We start from the raw sequence: 23,565 nt of genomic DNA, 5'->3' as shown, positions 1-23,565 counted from the left end.
ATTGGCCTCGAGCTGTTGAAATCTCAATTAAACTGGAAAAATGCGGGTTGTTCTAAAACTTGGCTGGTAGTGCAAGTCAAATTAAACTGATTTTGCTCAAGTCGGGGTGTTTGTAGTTCTGTCACTGACCTCCAAAGGACTACAACTCCCAGGCCGGAGGAGGGACCTGCACGTCGGGCGCACGAGCCTCGCACCGCAGCAGCAGCAGCAGCAGCAGCAGCTGGTGCAGCCGAGGAGGCGACTTTGTTACCGCGGAGCCACCGGAGAGGAAACGGCAGAGCGAAATCTCTCGGAAAAAGTGTCAGCGGTTTGGGGAAAACGGCTCGACCGAACGCCCGGCGCCGGGATTTGGCGGTGGCGGCGGTTTTGCGAACTTGTCGGCGGGTTTGAACTTTGGTTTTTGGTCGAAAAAAAAAGAGAGGTCTTTCTCAAAGTTGAGCCGAAGAGGAGTTCTCTCATTCAGGATGTCGGACTGAGACAAAGGGGTCTGGGGGGCATTCCCGTCGGAGCGGTGAGTGGCACATGTAATATCCACCGAGATGAAAAGTTTTCCCAGGTCGCTGGCCTGTAGGAGGAATGAGCTGTGTTTGTGCGGAGATGTCTAGTTTTATCACAGTTTTCCGTTTTGTTTTTTTGTTTGTTTTGTTTTGTTTTGTTTTTTTTTTTAGCGAGGCGAGTATTTCTGAGCTCGGCGGACAGTTAACTTGTGTAGCCTCGCTGTTTGGCCGCCGTCTCGTGGTGCTGGCGCGTTTCGAATGATAACCAAAGTCGGGCATTTGTTGGCGATTTGTCTTTCGCAGCGAACAACCACGTCAAAAGTGGCATTAGTGAAGGGCAGCCTCGATTCGTTTGACCTATAGCGTGGTCGAGCGGGCATTTAACTGAGCCATTTAAATTCCCGAGCAGAGAAAATGGCCTATGCGGGGAAAGAGACCTCGGCCGTGGGATTAGCTGGACGTTCGAAAACTTTATCAAAACCATTAGATTTTCTACAACATGGACAATTTCTAAACAATAACCAAATAATTGACAGCACAAACACAAGCCTCTGGTGGATTTTAAATCCTAAAATCCATTTTAATGAGGACATTTATAGAACAACTTAAATTCAGCTTGTTACTCTGTTGATGTCTGATGGTTTTTCTCAGTAAACATCCTGTTTGAAAAGTATGCATTTTCCAGTTGCCCTCACCCTTCTGGGCCCAGCATGCCGCTCAGTTGAAGTGTTTGAACTTTGGGTCTTGTTTTGGACCCGTCTGTCTCAGCAGGTCAAACTTGATTCTTGAAGTCCCCTCTGGATGGGAAAGATGGAGAGGGAGTTGCAATGGTGGAAAGGACAGCTAGCTGCAGATATCCATCAGTCTCTCCGCATCAAGGTGAGCCTGTTGTTATTAAGCACTGCTTTATTTTGATGGGGAGCTACGGCCTTGTTGACAGACTGGGCCAAACATGTTTGCACTGTGTCTGTTTTTTTTTATTTTTTTGCCCTGAATATTATATTACTCTATACCTAAAACATTAGACAAACGAGGTGAGCTAAATTACTGGTCGATTTAATCAGATAATTAGAAGCTGACTACAGTTAATCAACTGTAGGTTGACTAATCAATTAGTCAACCTACTGAAAGTAGATTGGCAACAATCTTGACAATCGATTAATAGTTTAAGTACATTCTTAAGCACAAATGGCAAAAAAGTTGTTGTTTCTATGTTTTCAGATTTGTGTATTTTCTGGTTTCCTTGTTCTTTTATCGAAGTGAATTGAATATCTCGGGGTTTTGGAAGAAACAAGACATTTGTAAAACTCTAAGTGGGCTGTAGGAAAATGGCGATGGTCATTTTAACCAATTAATCGAGAAAAGAATTGGTTGGTAAGTAGTTGATACTAAATAATCATTACGTGCAGCCTTACACTTAATCGATCAATAGAAAAATTAAGAGAAATTGTAAATGGCATTTGCCCTTTTTTTTCCTGCCATTTTAATGATTAATCAAGAAAAAATAAATGAGGCAGTCAGAAAAAATTAGACCGTCTGAACCAGCAGGCCTATGTTGATATTCCACATGTACCGCAAAATGCATTGAGAGTTGGGAAGAAAATATAATTACACAGTCCTGTTGTCAATTTAAACATGATCTAAATTAGATTACATGGAGCGGTTAAGGCTCATTAATCGAGAATGTCTTAATTAACCTCGAAGCGTGATCATATTTCTTCCCATGTGTCACTTTAATGGAGACATCTGTCACTTGACTGGCATCTACGAGCTGAAGCTCTCCTGCCAGCCTCACACCGAGGGAGAAGAATACAGAAATCAGGTGCCTGAACGTGCGAGAGGACTTATGTGCGTATGTGGAGAATGGGGACCGTAGTGAATCAGATGTTTGTGAGCCTCACAATGAGTCTGTTCATCCTGGACAGTGTCTGACTCAGAGTGAGCTGTCAGACTGAAATTCTGTACACAGAGCCGGAAACTAAACAACACACCCACTCTTTTCTTATATGCTATAATGAAAGAGAGAGGTGCAGTTGGTCTAATGTTAGGTTTTGATCTCCTTATATCAGCATTTTTGAATCCCAAGCCCAACAGGCTCACCGCAGTACGTACTGTTTAATGTAATGTCCTCATTGTAAGCCCTGCAAAGTTACACAACAGAAATATCCGATACTTATGGTGAATTGAGAAATGCTTGAGACTTGATTTTAATAGAAAAAGATTAGAGTTGATCACTTCATTTAGGCACCTGTAGCAGAAAACATACTGTACTATTGTCTCAAAGCTGACTATAAAACTGCCTGTGTTTTAAATTGCAGTTAGTCATCCAGGCCTTTCTGGGGTTTTTTTTTTTTCCCCCGTGTTCTAGATGAGTATTTTTTGATAGTGAAGACATGATGCGAAAAGATACTGAAAGATTTTTGGCATTTTCCCAAGAAGACAATTTTTGTCATACCTCAGAGGAATAGTAGCTTGATTTTCTTCTACCACGAGCTTACTTTTACTTCTTACTGTGACAGCAGAGTGTCTTGTTTTTCCACCAAAGACTGAAATATTTGTATTTAAGGACTTAAAAATTTGCAAGGTCATAGATATTATAATATGTTCTTATTTGGAAGCATAGCCAATTAATCGGTTAGCTGATTGACAGAAAATTAGGACAGCAACTGGGAACAATAAGGCAAAGCAAATTTATTTGTGAGACACCTTTCAGCAACAACGCAATTCAAAGTGCTTTACATAAGACAATTTATAAAAGAAACACTATACATTATATACAAGATAAGTAGGATTTAAAAAGAGTAAAACAACATGGAACAGAAAATTTAATTAAATTTAATAATTAAGTAATTTGTCAATAAAAATACCAAACATTTACTTTTTCCATCTTCTCAAATGTAATGTAATGAATTCTCTTCATTATAATGAGTTAAACATCTTTGGGTTTTGGTCTATTGGTCAGACAAAAAATAAACATGAAGAGTCACCTTGGGCTCTGAAATATTGATGGGCATTATTTACACAGTTTCTGACATTTTTTGAACTAAACAATTAATGTACGAAAACAATCAACGGAATAATTGCTTATGAAAATAATCCGCCCTGATATTTTTCTAATTTTAAGATATCTATAATGATATTTTACCAAAACGGTTCAATTTTATTCTGTTCAAAAACTTATGTAGTAGAGGTGTATGTTTTTGGAAATGGATGAGTGGAAAGTGCAGTAAAATTTATGATGGAAAAGAGAGGTGAAATCAGAGTCTGAGCTTTTTTGTAAAAAGGCCTTCACACTGTTCAGATTTCCTGCATGGCGCCTGCTCCCCCACAGTCTCATCCAGCCTTAATGACGTTTGCTGCAGTGATAATGCCCTGATGTGGGAGATAGTGGTGTGGTGTGTAGCATGTGGCAAATTATCAGACATGCAAATCAGGCGGAGGCAGCTGTGGAATCCTTAATTATGGTGCGGGTTCCCCACAAAGGCACCTCTCCACCCACCCACCCCCTGGAGCCCCTCCAGACTCCCGCAGCCCCCTCCTCCTGCTGCCCTTGTACCCCCAGACAGACAGATGGACCAGAGGCAGAATCTGAAGCAGTGGGAGGAGAGGAGAGTTTGGGGAGGACTGGGTGGTACGGTTGGCTGTGGCACCGGGGGTGGAGCTGCTATATGTTGATTTGGGAGGGGGGTTACTGTTTGTTTTTGGATTCAATTGAAGTGTCAGCCTGAGCATCATTGTTGCCTTACTTGTGCTCAAAATAAATAGTTGACGGTTTGTGCAAACCTGACAGTGTTTGTAGTTTTGCCCTGACAGTGAATTATGTGTTATACACAGTATTAACTTTGTTTTGAAGAGCTGAGCTTTAAGCCAATATTGGTTTAAAGCTTACATGATGTGCATGTTTTCTTTATTTCTCCTCTAATGTAAGGACCCCTCACTGTTTTATCTTAAGGAGATTAATCCAGCAATCCTCAATCTCTTATTAAATCCAAATCAAAAGCCCCTGTTTTTATTCGGATTCACGGAGATCGAAAAACATTTTTGAAAACAAAAACATTTTCTGTTTATAAGCAGCTTAAATACAGAGAAAGTAACTGTAGAGTAAGTTTGTACATCCATTGCTAAATGTGTTTTGTTTCTTACTCTGAGGCAAATTTTGAAACGGGAGCCTTGTTCTCTGTTTTCTTAGCTGATTGGGAAGATACCCGAGGCTGATTCAATGCTAATGCCCCTGAGTATCTTCCTTCCACTTTGAAACACATGCAGCTAATTGAACATGAATAGGAGATGTGCTAGGGGTGAAACCTAATCCTATCTACTACTCGACCTCCATGTCCCCCCCCCCTACAAAAAAAACCCACACACACACACCACCGCCACCCTCAGCCCATTGCTCAGAGACCCCTGCAATGTCCCAAATTACCTGCAGTTCTCTGCACCAATGGTGAATTAAATCAAAATTTTTCAGTGTTAAAGTTGAGTTGAGTTTTATTCATGATATGATATTTCAGACCCACAGCAGCTCTCCTGCTAAACCCAGTCAGCAGGAGACACGCATGGCTCGCTATTATTATGCATATTCTTTACAACCCCTGTATTTCTTCACCGCTGCTTCCTGCCAGCACAGCTCCTTTCACCCCCTACCCCCATCACTTACGTCCCCTCTCATCCCTCTTCTCTTCTCCCTCTCTAGGAGCTGAAGTTACCGGTCTACCGGGCCCACTCTCCGCAGATTGGCATGCGACGGTACTTTGCAGACTTGTTGGCCATCCTCAGTAATCGCTACCAGCTATGTCCTACAGCACGTCACCTGGCCGTCTACTTGCTGGACTTGTTCATGGACCACTACGATGTGGCCGTCAAGCAGCTCTATGTGATTGCCCTCTCTTGTCTGCTCCTAGCTAGTAAGTCTATGAACAGCTTTCCAGCTTGTTACCTAAATCCATTTACATGTTTGTTTTGATTTTAGGTAGTTTATGCATGACAGGGACATTTATTTAAAGACTAACTCCTCATTGTTCCTTATTAAACTCAGATGTGGTTAAATTGATGCTTTGGAAACTGTATTTCTTAAATCTAAACTTAAATATAGTACAGAGATAACTTTACTAAGATTAGGGTTTGCGTTTTCATCTTGAAGAGCATTTTGACTGAGAGGAGCTGCATTGTAAACATTCTGGGCTAAAAAAGATACTGTGACTTTGGTTTATGCACAGATGGCACAAGGCCTGTAACAAGGCTAATTTGAGTTACGCTTAAGAGACCATGCTGGTCTTCTCTTCCAGCTACACTTTTCAGAGTGATCTGATAGCCTCTAACGACAGTTTACTGTTCGCTCCGATGTTTGTTTAAAAAAACACAAGGTTACCATTGTGGTAGGATGACTGTACCATTGTTTTAGGAAAAAACTGCTGGGCATTATGCTTGTGTCTGCAGAACTTTATCTGTGTCTTTGATCCTAGCTGTAATAACATGTCTGGGGCTGCTGCTGTTTCTCTAGTCTTATGTAGTCCATTTGAGATGAGTTGTTTTGCATCTGCCAAGGTCAAAGTGTCCTCTAATCAAAGGTGTGGGTTTTTTTTTTTTTTTTTTGCTTGTTTTACTCTGTCATTGAAAACATGGTTTGTTGCCGAGGACAAGCCCACCTACAGTCTCCAAATCCATTTTGTCCTTGGGTTAATTCTTTAATGGTACATTTGTCTGTGATCACCCACTGTTTTCAAATCTAACGGATGGATTCATACCTAAACTTCATGTGGAGCCAATAATGATGTAGTTTATTCCTCTGTGCCATAGACCTCCACTGTTGTCAAATAACACACCAGTGTGCCACACAATTTCCCTGAAAGCCACGCTCTTTGATTACAATTAACATGGTCACTGTAGTTGTAGTAACATTTGCTAAAAAATGACAGTGGCCTGCTGTTTTAGGAAATTACTGAGCCTTTTTAAAACAAATGAGACTATTAATTTGTGACCATTTTTAAGACCTACATTTTCGTTAGCAAATGGTCTTTGGGCTGAGTGCCACAGAAAGAGAGATGGAATAAAGAACTTTTAGTTTTGGTCTTTACATGAATCTTTTGTCTTGAAATATAGAAATACAAAAGCTTTATCCTTTAAATTGCTGTCCTACTAAAAGCACTTTGCAGATATAAAACAATCAAGTTAAAACTTTGTATTTTAAGTACTGAATGTCTCCTCTTTTTTAGACCAATGATTGGTTGATGTTATTCTTAGCTTGTAGTTGCTTCTTTTCTCAGGCTGTCAGTGTTTCTGTAGAAGTGAGTGAAGTGACGATTCAGCCTGATAACCAGTAGCTAACATGCCTCTCTGCTGTGAAATACAAAAATGTTTCTTTGCCTGTGTGTTTTGTGAAAGCAGGTGTGTTAATCATTCTCCTCCTGCTGATGCAGAGTGCTGGTTGTGTGGGAGTCATTAGTGTCTCTGTGTCTGTCTCGTGATTAACAGACAGAGGTTTTCTGTACATTAATGCAGCCCTTGGCATCATGGGTAATTAGACTAATGATAACGTCAAAGTTGGAGTCTGGAACAGGGCCTGCTCACTTGGGAGGGCTCAGCGTGTGTGTGTGCGCGCGTATGTGTAGTCGCATGCAGGCCATCTTTGCAATCAGAGTAATCTCTGTGGTGGGATAAATTTGAATATGAGACTTGAAAGAGGTTTTATTTAAAAGCAATCTCTTGAGATTCCAAGAATAGCTTTGAGAGTTTGCTCATGGAGTAATATAAATACTTTCAACCCAACCTGGACAGAGTTTCTCCTTCTACTCTGTAGTAGATTAATCAGGGTTTTTTTTATTGAATCTTTTGATTGTGGCATTCAGTTAGTCAGGGTCTCTACTCTTTGCTCTCCTGCCTCTGACTCCTTCAGGACTCTAGGGAGTCTCTGCCATGATTGATGAGGGCTTGAAAGGGTGTTTGATTCAAAGTTGTCTTGGGTTTTTTTTTTTTATCTGTCCTGAGGTGCTTTGGAATCTGGCCTAGTTATTGAACGGCCTCCCCAGGTCCCTCTGCCTGCCTTTGACAGGCACATACATTGTCTTTTTCTTCAAATATTTCTTGCTTCCGCACTCGGTTAATTAATCGCTACCTCTTTTGTGCCTCTCAGCAGTCTCTGCTTAATCCTGTTACTCCATTGTGTGTGTGTTTTTTGTGGATGCTTGCGTGTGCATGTGTTTGTCCATGGATGAGCTCCTTTTCATTTGCAGGAGTAAGATTTTGGTCAGTTTTTTTAAACCCACAGGGACTGAGTATTATTGACTGTTAGGCACTTATCTAGAGACCTCACTCCAGAGAACCAAAATTACTCCAAGAAACCAAAATCCAGAAAAATTTAATGTCAACCTAAGTGAAGACTGTTCATGTATACTCTCCATACTTCCATTTGAAAATCAGCTTGCAAACTTAAGTTTTTGTTGTGTTACATTCCATGAAGTCCTGCAGTGATCACATCAGTCTTCCTGACAGATCTTGCTCCCTGAAGTCAGAGCTCTGCATACTGCAACTCTGCATACTGCAGCTATTTGTTATGGTAAATGACATTGTGGAGGTGTCTCTGCTGCCAGTGAGCACAATGATCCTATGGATTACTTTTTTTGTTGTTGAAATGCTTTCATATGTATTTGTGTGTTTTGTGAAGTTTGTTGTTTGGCTGTTGATTATGACCATTGGATGCTCTTGTGATCTATTTTGTGATGTCTCTGCAGTGACTTATTGTTGATGCTGGATTTCATCTATTTTGTTCAGTAATCCGGATTCAGTGATGGGTCTCTAAAACAAAACAAAACAAAAACAAAAACAAAAAAAAAGCATCCTGTGAAGTGCACTAGAAGCTTCAGTCACTAGACATTGCACTTACATAGGCTTCTGAGCCCGGGGGTGGGGAGGAACTGTGTGCTGAGGGGCACCTGCCATATGCTCTCCGAGTCAGGCCTCAAACAAAAGCCCGTCAATGCAAGCAGGACAGCCAGCCAGACGCTTCCCAGAGAGGGGGAGGGGAGCAGAAACTGAGGGGTGGAGGTTGTGCGTGCAGGCGTGTGTTTGCGTGGTCATGGTAGAGACTTGCTGTGAGCTAACATTGCTAAATGAGGAGATGGTTGCTTTAGCAACCTTGTGATAAACCTATGGATTTTTTTTCTCCTGATGACCCTAAATAAGATCCACATTCAGGTCTAATTCGTTTCCTATCGAAAGGGCATTGCTTTTACTTCCACACAGCCATTTAACTGACTGGGTTCTGGTAGTGTCTTTTTACCTTCGCTGCTGGCTCTGTTTCCTCCTCGTTCTCTCACCTTGTCGGGGACAAGCAGAGCCAGCCAGTCCTGGGACAAGGCGGCCAGTAAAAGCAGCCCCACATCCCTGGGGGGTTGGGAAATGAGTGGAGCGGTACTTCAAAGGCAGATTGACTGCTGATGTTAAACAGGGTAGAAAGGGAGGGAGAAGAGGTGGCCTGCAAAACAGGACATATTAGAACTGAACCACCCAGCAGGGTTCCCTAAAATGTAGATTAATAGGGAACCCACTTCCCCCTTTATCCGCCTCTCAGAGGTTTGACAATAATTCTGATGGAACTGTTGTCATAATTAATAAAATTATGTAGAGATGTATAGATGAGTGTGGAAATGCCAGTATTATTCATTATTATCAGATGCTTTTTGTTTATTTGAGAGAGGTGAGCAGTACATGTTAGAATATAGTCATATTTTGTAATGAGGCTCTGTTTGCCCACACACTCCCTGTGTCAGCCATCGTCACCCATACGGAAAGGCGCTTCATACCCTCAGTCCATGGACCCTCCCAAAAAAAACCACACACACACATAGGCGCACACAGGGCCAGGTTTCTAGGATTCTCTCTGGTTACCCAGGCATTAGCATCAGGGGTCAAGGGTCGGCCCGGGCCTACAGTGTGTGAGCCGCCAGGGCCAGGGGTGGCAACACGAAGATTCTGTGATGGAGCTGTGACCAATTTCACACCCCCAGTGAAAGATGAACCAGCAAATAAAAGGAGTTAAAAGAGCAGGGGAAATTCCTCCAGCAGGAGAGAATGCCTGAAAAGTTTTTTTTTTCTCTTAAATCTTTATTGGCATCTTTATCAACATTAAATGATAATATTTATATAAAAACTATTTTAAAACATAATCACATTTTCAATCATTCATGCAGCCCAGTTGATGTAGCTCTGTTAGTGTCCCCATTATGAGTTTGTATAATGTTAATCTTTCCAATTTTTTTCCAGTTATTCTTCCTGTAGTCTGAAATTTGTAACCTTTTCCATTTTGAAAAATTTTTTTCATAGTATGTAACCAAATATCTGTCACTTTTCATTACATTGAAGAGAAATTACAGAGATAATTTACTATTCAACTCATAGGAACTTATGTTCTAGCATTTACTGTAGCACTTTACATACCATTTCCCAAACACAGTTATTTTCTGACAGTTTTAAAAAAAAAAGTGAGTTATTTACTCTCTCTCCAACAGATCTGATGTCTGTTTGACTGTTTACTTTTCAACTTGGGTCCTTAAATGTGGTTCATAAATTTTTATTTTTTTTTTGTAGGACAGTCAAAACTGTCTGAAAACACAGAACTGATTTTTTTTTTATTTTTTTATATCACATTAAATTTCTTTTTTGGGTACTGAGTGAAATGAACTAGAAATACACAATGTTGGCAAAATGGGGAACAACAGAGGCCTTTTTTTCTGTTTGAGAATACAGCTCTCAGGTTTCCTAACAGCCGCTATCGCTCTAAACCCCTCCCCACCCCCACCTCTTCCCCAAACAGCACACCTGGGAGGAGGCCCTGCATCCCAGTCTTACCTCTCCCTAACCCCTGACCTGTAACCCCTCACTGTTTACTTGACCTTTTCTCATCATCACCATCACCTGTGGGGGCTGTGAGCAAGAGTAGGTGTCCTGTAGTTGCAGTGTATAGAAAGGTAATTGGTGTAGATAAAAAGGAAGGCGTTTTTTTTTTTTTTTTTAATAAACCCTCATCACTCTCTCTCCCCTGCTTGCTGACTGCAGATAGGGTCTTTGAGCCACCTGCATTCCAGGTAGGCTGAACTCACAGGAGAGGAATGCACCATCTCTCTCAGGCTACATTCAGACTGACAACAGTAAAAGAATAAAAAGGGCTGGGACGGTGTCTGCATGTTGCTACAGGGTATCAACGAGAAGATGAAATACAAATCAGGAATTCATATTTAATGACACTGAATGAGGGTTTATATTTATTTGAAATGGGATTGTACAACTTGTGAGGCACATGGGAAAATAGCACGATATTAAGATGCATTCAGATCGGTATGTGCACTTTCATGTATTAAGAATTAAAAGTTGGCATTCAATTCTTGGTCAGGTTATTAGTCTTGCGTATGTATTTACTGATCAAATATTTCCTGATCTAAATAATAACTCAGCTTATATTAGCCTGCATTTAAGCAAGGATCTTGTACGGCTGCTTGTGTTAGGATATAACACACTGGCGCTGTGAGAAATTCGGAATGTTAATTTTTGTTAAAAAAGAGTTTTGTAGAAACTCTAATCCAAGTATTGAATAGTCTTGTTTGATATCAGTACTAAAACCTAAATTAGCACTGGAGATGAAACAATTCATGGATTGAGAAAAATGAATTTGCAACAATAATGGTAATTAAATAATCATTTAAGTATATTTTTTAAAAGCAGAAATGCCAAAAATGTGTTTTCTCCAGCTTTTAAACTCCCCTATTATAGTGAATTGAATACATTTGGGTTTTGGACTGTTGGTAGGACAAAATACGCATTCTAAAGATGTCACCTTGGGCTCTGGGAAGATGTGGTGGGTATTTTTCACTATTCTCTGACATTTTAGACCTAATAATGATGATTAATAAGAAAATAATCAACAGTTGATACATAATGTAAATAATGGTTAGTAGCAGTCAAAATGAGCACCCGTATCTACAGATTTCAAATTATTTACACTGGCACTGGATAACGTTGCCTTGTGCTGCCAAAAAAGGTGCAGGATAAACCTTTTTGGCCCTGCCACCCTGTTTTTTTTTTTTTTTTTTTGTTTTGTTTTTTTGCTGGAACCCTCTGTGGCTGCTCTCCTGCAGTGCCAACTCATTGAAATGAATGAGACCACTGTTTTATCATATAGGCTGTGATGTGCCGAGGAGTCATTTCATTTTACAGTAAGTCAAACCGTTTTGTGGCTCTGACCCATACCGTACTTCTGTAGGTTCCTCTGAAGTTGCTTTCTATTTCATTTTCAAAGCTGTTGGGCATCCCATGTCTCTCATGTGCCGCCCGGTCACCCACAGTAGTAAAAGAGTAATCACAGAGCACAATGAGGAGATTGACTTGCGCTGTCTCTCTCTTAAGATCAAAGTGGCCGAGGTTGTGTGGAGATTGGGGGGCAATGATGGCTTTTTATGGCAGCGTCTGTGTGGACGTAGAAGTGTAGCAGCAGACAGACCCCTGATCCAGAGGATATGAGGGTGAGAGAATGGGGCAAGTGTGGACTGGGCGGTGGAACGAGCCCTTGTGGGTGTAAACAGCCCTGTCTCACTGTGCTTCCTGTTCTGCTGGAGAGACGCCATTACTGCCTCTCTGCTAATTACCCCTCTGGCCTGTTGGGCTGCGGATCCCCCACTCCCCTCCCCTCATGCGCTCGCAACCGTTCTCTCTCTCTCTTCCTCTCTCCTGCCCTGCTTAATGGCAGGTCGCAACATCAGTGGTAAAACTCACACTTAGTAGGAAGATGCCATGCTCACTAAGATGTGATTTATAAAGAGGTAAAAGAGGTCCATCAAACACGCCCTGAATAGCTGTGGCATGTCAGACAATCATTGCTTGAAGGATCCACTTCTAATTGTAGCTCTGAAAAGTCAGTAAAGCCCCTATTTCTAATGTTTGGTTGCCATGGTTTTAGATTAGAGGCCAAGATTTGCTCCAGCAGAGGGCTGTTGTTATTCCCAGCTGACATGTAACTTTTTAATCCTAGCCTGTGGATATACACCAAGTGATTCTACAACATCCACTGAGTGGCACTTTGTCAGCAGGCAGCAGTGTACATGTGCTTATTTGCGTGTTTGTGTGTTGGTTTGTTTATATCAGGTTTATTTTCCCTGTTATTATTTAATTTTTTTATTTTTTTTTAAACTTTGTGTCTTTGAAAGGCAATTACAGTCCGGTATGTGCTTGGACTCATGCTAACCACACTTTCCATAAAGGTGGTGTATCAAGAATAATTCTGGGTAGAGCTAGACAAATCATAGAGCAACAGCCGGATAAATCAGCCTGGCCAATACACAGGTCGATATTAGCTTTTTGCAGAATAATCAGTATCTGTGTATGTTGTTTGATAAGAAGTAGCAGTACAGAAATGCCAAAAATATGTTTCAGGTCATTTAGAAACTAGCTATCACCTAGTCTGTTCACCTGGCAGCAATGATAAATGTATTTTTCAACTGTGAAATGTCCCACTCAGTACATATCAATTAAACACGAGGGACCTTCGTCAGAGGTAGCACTTTACTTTAAGTCCCCCTATTTAGTATTTTAAACTGTACATAAACATTTTATAAATGCATTGACATATTTAAGTGTTTATTAATGTACAGTATTTGTCAGAAATGATAACTTTTCCCATGAGGAAATATTTTATATTATTACAACTGTGCTTTGCTGTATTCTCATACATTCTTAGTTTATACACCAGCCTCCACTTACGGGTATCCACAGGATGAGTTACAGTTGTTGATAAATATATTAATAAGCACTTATCTCTGCTTCTGACTATATCATAGTATTTGAATAAACCTTTTATCAAATGTTTATATACTGCTGAAGGATGCTATATAGGGGCACTTGATATAAAGTTTTACCTTTTATCAAAACTGATTCTCGTTTTTTTTTTTTTTAAAGAAAAAACAATGTCTTGTCTGTATATCACGACTGTATTCTCAAATATTGATGTTATCCTAAAAAATTCAGTATAGTCAAGCTATAGTTCTGGGAGTGAATGAGCTTTAAGTCTACGATGTGCCCCCACATCTTCCTGCTAAAAGCTGTGTGTAGTTAACACAAATGCTGTAGAGCAAAGCCTGTATCAGAGTAACCTGACACCCACCTCCTCGCCCTCATTCTTAAAGTTTGAGCAGAGGCCTATTGGACCCTTGGATTCAAAGCAGAGTCACCCCTCTTCATTGGCCACATAGACCCCTGAGGCCTCGAGGCTGTTGCTATGGAAAGGAGTATGTCTTGCGATGGGGAGGGGGCTCACCATAATGGCACTGCTGTAATGTCTGCGAGGATCTGGAGAAAGTGAGCGGGACAGAAATATCAGGGATCTAGTTGACTTGCTTCTTCATAGAAAGTGTTAGGCTGGTATAATCCAGAGTAAGTGCCCGACACTGTAAGCCTATAGTGATGCTTCTCTAGGCTTGTTAGTGTAATGGCTTAGCTTTATGGCCAGATGTTCAGTAATAGTCAACTTAACTGCTAATGCTTAGCAGGCACTTGTTAGGTTCTGTGGAAGCTGGAGTGAGGCTCGTAAACCTGCTGCATGTGGCTGCAGATGTTAATATTTATTGTAAAAAAAGAAATAAAGCAACTAATAACCATTCTTTTGCAAAGATCCGTGATGGTCAACCCGTATTTGGGTTTATCTTTGGGTTTAGATTTTTAAAACTAAGGCAATTTTTTTTACGGGGCATTTAATGTTGGATGCAGCTATTATGATCTTTCAAACTAATGAAACTCTAAAGGCAATTGTCTAACTTGCTTATTGACTTAATTGTTAGTGGGTGAGATGTCTGGTGATTTCCAGAATGCATCCTACCAATAAATTAGTTGCAATTAATGATTATTTAAACTGTCAATTAATCTATTAATAGTTTTTTATTTAGTCTTTAAAATGTCATGAAATAGTGAAAAATGTCACAATTTCTTAAACAATTAATTAATTAAAAAGAAATTAAAATGAATTTTTTTTTAATTTAAATTGTTGCTGATTAATTTTTTTGTTTTTTGATCAACTAATTAGTTAATTAATTGTTTTGGCTGTGCAGTACGTTATATTTTCATGAGATAACCACATGGAGTTTTTTTTTTTTCCAAAATCTCGATCCAAAAGAGCAAAAAAAACCTCTTACATCCTCTTGAGGACTATAACCATAGCTATGATCCAAACATAGTATGTCAGCTGCTGTGATACTACTTTTTAACCTCTTAACATTTTGCAAGCCCAGTACAATACAGAGAAAGCACTGGTTGATATAAATGTAAACTGTCAGAGGAATTCAAAGGTGTATGATGCACACAAAATGTTAACTGTGTGTGTAGATGTTATCATCTCATAAACTATCAAACATAGCTCTGCAGAATGAATGGCACTAAACATTAAACATTAAAATCTGCTCTATCTGTTTGTTTCTTACCAGGTAAATTTGAGGAGAAAGAGGACCGAGTTCCCAAATTGGAGCAGCTGAACTCTCTGGGTTTTATGTGCAGCCTGAACCTGGTTCTCAACAAGAGGGATCTGATCAAAATGGAGCTTCTGCTGCTGGAGACCTTTGGCTGGAATCTGTGCATGCCCACACCCGCCCACTTTATTGACTATTACCTCCATGCTTCGGTGCAGGAGGGCGACCTATACAACGGCTGGCCCCTCTCCTCCCTCTCTAAGACCAAGGCTTTCATGGACAAATACACTCACTACTTTCTGGAAGTCTCCCTGCAAGGTGGGTTTAGATGTGGAGAGTGAACTAGACTTTGCTTTGTTTGTTCAATACTTGTTTGTAGATTATTTGATTAGTGTGTGGTATAAGCTTAATCAAAGAATTTATGAAATTCCTGTCTTTGGGTTCTTCTAGATCATGCCTTCCTGAGTTTCCGACCATCCCAGGTCGCTGCTGCGTGTGTGGCAGCATCTCGCATTTGCCTTCAGATTTCCCCAAGCTGGACGACTGCTCTGCATCTGCTAACAGGCTACACCTGGGACCACCTCACCCAGTGCATTGAACTTATGCTGCTGTAAGAGACACACAAGACACACATACACACACACACACACACACATGCATATACAAGTAGAGAAAAAAATCAAGACAGGAAGCCAGGCTGGCAGGCAAGCCTCTCCCACTGTAGTGGGCAACTCAAGGTAGACGACATTAAGGCCCTTATCTCTCTCTATTTTTGTTGCCATGGTTTTGTATTATAAGACGCCTGTTGCTTTAATCAGTAGAGGCTTATAATGTTGTGTGTAATTTAACAACTGTAATTAAGTTGCACATTTCTTGATCAGTGGGTGGCAGTGTGTGTTTGTTTGTCTGCATCTGTGTAAGTATAATTGTTTGCACATTTCCAGACTAATTGTTTGGGAGTAGAAAGGCTTGGTTCAGACTGATCTCTGCTCCTGTTAATGGATTCATTTGAGTAGCCATTTTTCTGTATAGATCTTTCCCTAAAGTATTCACACACTTTACTTTCTACTTACAATACAGTGATGAGTTTAGTTCTAATTCAGCACTAAATTTCCTACATATTTTTATTGGGTTTTTTTTTTCATCTTTTTGATGTGATAATGACTGAAATATGGTGCCCTTCCCCTCCACAGTGCTCATGACAACGACGTTAAGGAGGCCAACAAAACCAAATCCACTCCTCCTCACCGACCCTCCTCCCTGCAGTCTCAGCCCCAGACCTCTCATCTCTCTCCAGTGTCAGCCATCCAGAGACCAGCCTCCTCCTCCTCCTCCTCCTCCTCCTCCACTTCCTCCACACCACAGCTGCTCTTTCAGGCCGATGGCTTCCCACACCTTTCCCAGCATTCCCCTTCCCTGTCCCAGCTGCAAGCGCTGGCTGACTCTCAGGCTCTGGGGCCTGTGGTGAACATGTCTCAGGACTTCCTTCAGAGCCACAGGATGGGTCTGCTAACTGGGGCTCCCTCCATGACTCCTGGGAGTGGGTTCCCATCCTACCCGAGCCTGACCTCTGGTCTTCAGCCGGGGGCCCGCGCGCTGCCGCTCCAGGGCCCGATTTCTGTGCAGATGGCCCTCACTGGAGAGCCGCGACACTGTCTGAGTATGGCCTACAGCGGGGGCTACCTGGGGGCTCATCACACCTTCACAGCTGGCTGCTTTGACAGGTGACGCCAGGAGACGGAGAGGGATCGCAAACCCCCGCGGGAGCGTACGGCTGTGCTTCCTTCCCAGCTCCCGACCCTGAAACATCCACTTACAGACCTCCTCTCTCTCTCCGTCGGCACCGCAACACCTTCAGCATGTCCAACTCCCCAGTCCCTGACACAGAGACGCCTCAAACGCAAGCAGAGGTCCAAAGGCAAGACAGACCCGGTGGAAGTCATCACACTGACGTGACAAACACTCCACTGACTCATATGAAATACTTAGGCATTGCAAAAATGTTATTGCCATATTCTGAACTGGTTTTATAAATCTGTGTTATTATGAGACTGCCATCACTGTGAATGAGATGAAAGCAGCAGTTGGATCTAACACCCACCTCATTCAGTGCCTGTTCTCAGTTGTGTGATAGCTGAGCAAATTTTGGATGATGTGCACAGAACTTAAAGTGTCTGTAATAAGGATATCTTGCTGCTTGACATATATATATATATTTTTTATTTCTAATCCCAAAAAATGAACACATTTAAGAGAGAAAAATTGGCTGGTTTCGTTTCTTGAGCCACCATTTGAGAGATATAGAAGAAGAAACAGAGGCTTGTTGCTGACTTGGCAAGAAACAAAAAGGGGTATGTATGTCGGTGAACGTTTTGGTTGTGTGTCCTTAAAGTCAGTGATCATTGATCTAATGCCTGTAAGCTCTGTTAGAGCTGAAGGACCCCTCTGGGAATTCCTCACCACATAAGACCTCAGAGGGACGACCAAGTCATTGTTTTGTGCACAGCAGGTGCACAAAAAGCTTGAACACGCCTGCAGTGTTTCAGTTTTTGCGTTCCTCTTCTCTGTGTCCTTGTCATCTCTTCTCTCCATCCTCCAAAGTCGAGCCTTGTGGCAGAGCTGTCACACACCTGGGCGAAAATGTGGCTCTGTTGAAGCTGCAGGCTTTGTCATACTAAAGTTTTAATTTCTCCAGCGTCCACCACTCGAAGAATTGAACACTAACTGATGTGACTGGACCAGCATGGTGAAGGAGACGTGGACGCTGGTTGTGTATTGTACATATGAATTGCTGCTGCCTTCTTATGAACTGTTGGTTCTGTGTCTGTGTTTATGACTCCAATGTTTACATGAACCACTAAGTATCAGGGACTTGAACAAGATTACTTGAATATGATGCCATTGAAACATGCCATAGCTTTTATTTATGATGACTAATTTTCTTCTTCTTCTTGATTTTATTTTTATAATTCATTTGGTTTGATATAGAGTAGCTTTTTTATATCAACATAGAAACACCCCATTGATTAATTATAGTTTTCTTTGTACCTGTTCATAGAAACTGTATATTCAGGCTCAGGTTTTAAGGCTGAAACTAGCAGCCCTTTCATTATTCTGTGCTATTATGCTTTAAAGTGGATGCTAATGCAGCATCTGTGGGGTCTGAAATGTCCCCCTTTTTCATCACTGGACCATACTCTACTTACAACTCAGTAACTGAATGCACAAAACAGTCTGTTTGCATCGCAGTGGAACAACCTTGTGGTCACTGGTTTCACACACAAACATCTGTAGCCAGTCGTCTGTAATTGCTTCCAAGATTTCTAAAGCTGCGATCCCCAATCTTCCATTTCCTGTTAAAGTATAAACACATCCAGATTCCCAGTGTCAGTTGCCCACTGGTTACCACGGTTACTTTATATCAGCATGGACCCCAACTTCCGGGATGTCATTGACTGAACTTCGACTGAATTAGGGCCGTAACTAACCATTGTTTTCACTGACGATGAATCTGTTGATTATTATTTATTAATTGTGTTGTGTATAGCATTTATCAAAGTAGTGAAAAATACCCGTTGTTACCAATTCAAATAGCTTTCTTTACCCAACCAACATTCAAAAACTCAAAGATACTAAATTTATTATCATATTTGACAAAGCAGAGCGTGAAATTTTCACAACTGAGAAGCTGGAAATAGGAAATGTTTGTATTTTTTGCCATAAAATGACTTAATATTCTGTCAGTCGACAAATCCGATAATGGAAACCAACGCCTGCTCAGAGTTGTAGTGGGAAATTCTGAGCTTGTTCTTGAAGAAATTATTAATAACTCAGATATAATGCTTGCTTAAACTTTAAACTGCTTGTAGTTTAAAGTTGCATTTCAAGCAGTTAAGCTGTGGACACGGGACATCTGTTCTGCGCTGTCCCCAGCAGCTGTCATGCTTGAGCTGTGAACCTTTCATAGTGAAGACGTGCATCTCTCAGATAACACTACATGACACCTTCTGAATACTGCAACACTCAGACTAACATAATCATGAACCACCAGGTCTTTTACAGGCAGTTATGTTTGTTTTCCCACCCCTGAAAAGGACGTGAAATGAACTACGATACTATGCCTTTGTTTTTCTAACTTTTATGTACAGTTATATTTTATTTTTTACATTCCCTTTGTTTTCATTGTATTTTTAGTCAAAGATTTTTGTGATTCTATTGATGAATGCTGTTGGTGTGAATTAGATTTCTTTTTTCTTAGAGTTCAACTTGCTCTTTTCCTCAAAATCCATGAGCAACTTCTCACTGAGGTGTCAAAGGTGCAATATATTGTTTTGTTTTGTTTTTCAGTTTAAACTGACCACAGCCATCACTGTCTCGTGTACACCACTGGTTCATCTTTTTGTAACTTATTTTTGATAATTGTGTGATTTGACTTGCTGTAGCTTGGTTTCCTCTAGAAGGCAGTGGGCTCTGAAGACAATGAATATGTTGCATATTGCAGCCACTTCCTTTGAGTGATAGATATTACTGAATGCTTTTGTCTTTTAGCTAGAGGTTTACTGTGCATTTTTCCGTCCCGTGAAAGGTGCTGATGTCACTCACACCAAACAACACTTGTCTAATGTGATATTAATGAAATGACACCACAAACTTCCACTTAACATTTTTATATTATTTTGTACCAATCTGTAATCTTGGTTTATGTGACACTGAATGATAAAAGGAATACTTTTTTCATAATGTGCCATGGAAAAATAAACACACAAGTGAACTGAGTTTCTGAGGGGTATGTTTCTTCTGAGGAAGGTTCAGATGGAAGACAATACAGCAGCTACAGAGGTTTTTACACACAATCCTCCAGCTGTGACCGTATGCTTTGGTAACTGCTATAACTAACTATTTATTCTTTCCCTCCTACTCTCCTGATTATGGCTGGAATATTGCAACCATAGGTGGTATTTTTCAGCCTTCAGACAAAGTTATTATTCATTATTCAGCATTTGAGAAGCAACTTCAGTCTCTCTTCTGCTTCTTAACTCCGCCTGCACAGCTCAATCAGAGCTTTCTGTGTGTTATGGCATTTTGTTATATAGAAATCTATTCATTGATGGGCCTCTCTCTCACCCACAAGACATTATACTCTTACATAATTCTTGCAAATAGACCACCCTCCTTGTGTTAGACACAGCACAGTGAACTCTTAAGAACTGCTGAGCCTTAGCGCTGTTCTCTCCAATGCAGTAGAATAATTGTCCTATTATGAAACTGGGGAGTTGTTTGGTAGTTTCTCCCTTGGAAATCTGAATTATAACCACATGTAAATGCCCAATTATATCACCTCACAAATCTTTATTTACCATTAAGTTAAATAAAAAATGACTTGAAACACAATGTAAGCCAGGTCAAAACGCTATTAACTTGGCATATAGATAAAAGAGCAATCAGCATTTGGCAGTGCTCTCGTGCACAATTTACATGATTTGTGTTTTTTTTTTAAACATTTTGGTTTTAAAAAAAAAATGCATGTATTGATGTGGATTGAAAGTGACTCTTCGAGATCTCATATGTTCAGTGGCCCATCTGTAAAGAGAGGTGGAGGGCGTGGAGAGAGGGGAGCAGTGCAGTCCTCAGGGTTGTCAGTTTGATAATGGATTATTCTCACAGCCTCCTGTAAGCTTTTGTGTGTGGAGCTGAAGATGCAGGCTGCTGGCTTTCTGGAAATGTGTCCTCAGGGAAGAATTTGGGAAAGTGTTGAGTGGGGGTGCAGAGTGGGCGGCTCAATATATGTTTGTGGTGGGGGTCTGAGTACATGTGCTTTAAACTTACAACATTATTGTAGGGACTCATATCAGGACTGCTGAGCAAAACCAATATATAAACAGACTGAAGCTTTCATTTCTACTTAGTCATTTCTTTAACACGTGGCTGGATTTATTGTTTGTCAATTGGTTTGTGTTTTTTTTTAAGTTTTTTTTTGGTTTTGAAATATGTACCATGAAAACACAATATCGAATTATATGATTAGGCTCTTAAGGTGTGTTAAGTCCTTCATTATTTCAGTTTTGTGCTTATGTGGTGCATACTCCTAAATTAATTTAAGTTTAGTCAAATAACCACACAGCAAACATGGACGGAGGAAGTATCCCAGCCCAGAAAAACTTTACACAACACACACAGTCCAAGGAATGGGGCATTAAAAGGGGTCCCATAACAGGTTTATTTGAACATCCTTTCCCATAATTTTAATAAAAAAACTTGTTACATGAATAAAATGGTTCCATGATACTTCAAAGTTGTGACACTTCTCTTCATGAAATACCCAAATGATCTGATTAATGTATAAATCCGCAGCCTATATAGATGGAATTGTGGCAATGTCGTATCACTGTCAGCTGAAATGATCATATCGATACAAATAAATATTTTGAAGTATGTGAAAAAGTATTTTAAGTATTGTTTTGCCATAAAGAACTGAACATGTGCAAACTTGATAAAAGAAGTATTATTATGGAAATTATATGGTCCCAAGTGATTATCAATAATAAAATTATAATTCTGTCTCTTTAATATTGGTGCCTCCACCAATATTAAAGAGACAGAATATATGATGAAAAAAGGCCATTATCAAACTGTTAAAAGGATCATGTGTTTTAAGTGGCTTTGAAATTCTTGCAGTTGATAAGTTGATGAATTCTTGGTTAAATACATTTTCTATTTTCCCTTTTCCACCCTCTCTTGTATTCAGTGATTCGGAGAGTAAAAGCAGGCCATTGATTATCGCCTTTGAAAAAGGCCAGTCGTCATAATGAACACACATTTCAGGAAAAGCAACCATCTTTCCTTGTGACATTTAAAAAGCACAACTCCATGACAGAAACCCTTGTGAGCAGCAGCAGAAGCAACAGATGGTTTGATGAGCAAGTTCTCCGCTTTTCTCTTTTTTCATAAATGCAACATGTCAACTATCCAGGACGAGTGTGTGAATGTCATCAAGACTGTCTGTTACAGAGGGAGATTTGTTGCCCATAGTTCTATGATGACCAATGAATAAGTAACTATTACAAACAGCTTTCCAAATGTGAATATGCCTCAGTTATTTATCTGATAACATTTTATATTCCTCTTGCAAAAAGTAGAGACCCACTCACTACTTCCAGCGAGTGTAATAGATGAACAAGGGATGTGTTGAGGAGGTGTTTTATGGAGGAATGATGATGCCCCTTAGTGGTGACAATGGAGAAGTGCAGTTTTTCCCTGCAGCTCTTCCAGAGGAGCAGAGACAATGCACAACAGTAGTGTGGGAAGGATTTGTAACATTTTTGAATTTAACTGATTGTGACTCTTCTCTTTCGCTTCAGGTATGCAAAGTGATACATCTATGCCATCAGAGGGGTTTTCTCGTTGAGGGCCTGAGGAGAAGACTGTTAAATGACACCAGTTTGTTTGTCCCTAACAAACTGTACACTGTCCAAGGCTTGGAGCCAGTGCTGTTTTTGGATTTTTTATTGAAAATTTTTTTTTTTAAATTGAGGTGTCTAGACTGGCTGTATGTCTGTGAAACTAAGGTGACCTTTGCACTTTGGCTATTTTGGGAAAACCTTCACCTAACTGTGAAAGAAAAAGGATCAACAGTAGAAGTTAAAGGTAATTTAAAAAAAAAAAAAAATCAAATCAAATATTTGAAAAAAGCAAAATATGAACATTATTAATAAAAGGTGTTCTCTTCTTACAAAAAGACAAAAACAAAACAATGTTTTACTTTAAGTATTCTGGTGACATTAACATAATCTTTGGTCTCTCAAATGCTCATGGAAATGTTAGCTTGATAATCAGACAGCCGTGTCCTTTCACTTCATAATGTTTTTCATATCATTTGATTTCTTCATTGCTATTATAATTGCTGAAAACAATGGGAGAAGTGGTGACTCAGCGCTCTGCATTTGAAATCAGTACTCTTCAAATATGATAGCCTCCTTACAATATACTGCAGCGTTTGCAATACACGGCAACACGGAACTAAAAACTCTTATGTTGGTAGTTTTACCTTGCAGAGCTATGGGACTGTTATAGTTTGCACAGGTGTTCATGATGTTGCATTCATGACACTAGGAAACCTCCCAAGGCGCAGTTCAAATCAGTCAAAAGAATATTAAAATAAAATCTGCCACCTAGCATGAGCTGAAGCCCGGCCCTGCTTGGCTCCTGTGCCTGCGGCAAGTAATTTTTGCTTAGTAATGCTGACAAAGGCCGACATGCCCAGCAGATATTTGGTTTAATTTAGTTTATTTGAATTTTAAAGAACAAGACAGTAATTAGAAGTGTGATGTGCTTGTCTAGCAGTACGTAACTCATTTTTGGATCTCACTGATGCGTTCGCTCAGGTAGATTTCGAGTAGATTTTATGCAGTGTCACTCTCAGCCCCACCCTCTGTTTACTAAAATTTTGGGATGCTTGAACATTGTGGAGACACACCTGGTTTCTCGCTGCGTCAATGCAGTGCAAGAGGCCTGCGAGGCCCAAGTCCTGTCTGCGTGTAACTGCAAGCATCTGTCTGTAGTTACACTCTGTGGCTTAATAGTGTTGATTTTCAGGGAGTGTGTAGAAATAACCACAGGCTTGTGATACGCTA

The 23,565-nt window shown here is 40.4% G+C and overlaps 1 protein-coding gene across 2 annotated transcripts; it reads left to right on the top strand.

Moving 5' to 3' along the window:
• The first annotated feature begins 188 nt into the window (after positions 1 to 188).
• Positions 189 to 19,711, top strand: ccnjl (cyclin J-like). Of its 2 annotated transcripts, none has more exons than XM_040120279.1 (6): positions 189 to 511; positions 1,269 to 1,376; positions 5,191 to 5,401; positions 14,954 to 15,253; positions 15,386 to 15,545; positions 16,129 to 19,711. In XM_040120279.1, exons 2-6 carry the CDS (start codon positions 1,299 to 1,301, stop codon positions 16,661 to 16,663), a joined length of 1,284 nt encoding a protein of 427 aa, XP_039976213.1. In that variant the 5' UTR covers positions 189 to 511; positions 1,269 to 1,298; the 3' UTR covers positions 16,664 to 19,711. The 2 variants fall into 2 exon arrangements, with proteins under 2 accessions (XP_039976213.1, XP_039976212.1); XM_040120278.1 differs by having other exon boundaries at positions 1,266 to 1,376.
• Positions 19,712 to 23,565: the final 3,854 nt, after the last annotated feature.

The sequence above is a fragment of the Xiphias gladius genome, chromosome 23 (genome assembly GCF_016859285.1).
Source record: "Xiphias gladius isolate SHS-SW01 ecotype Sanya breed wild chromosome 23, ASM1685928v1, whole genome shotgun sequence".
Classification (NCBI taxonomy): Eukaryota; Metazoa; Chordata; class Actinopteri; order Istiophoriformes; family Xiphiidae; genus Xiphias; species Xiphias gladius.
The sequence above is the reverse complement of the archived record's forward strand: the minus strand, read 5'-3'. Positions and strand labels throughout refer to the sequence as shown.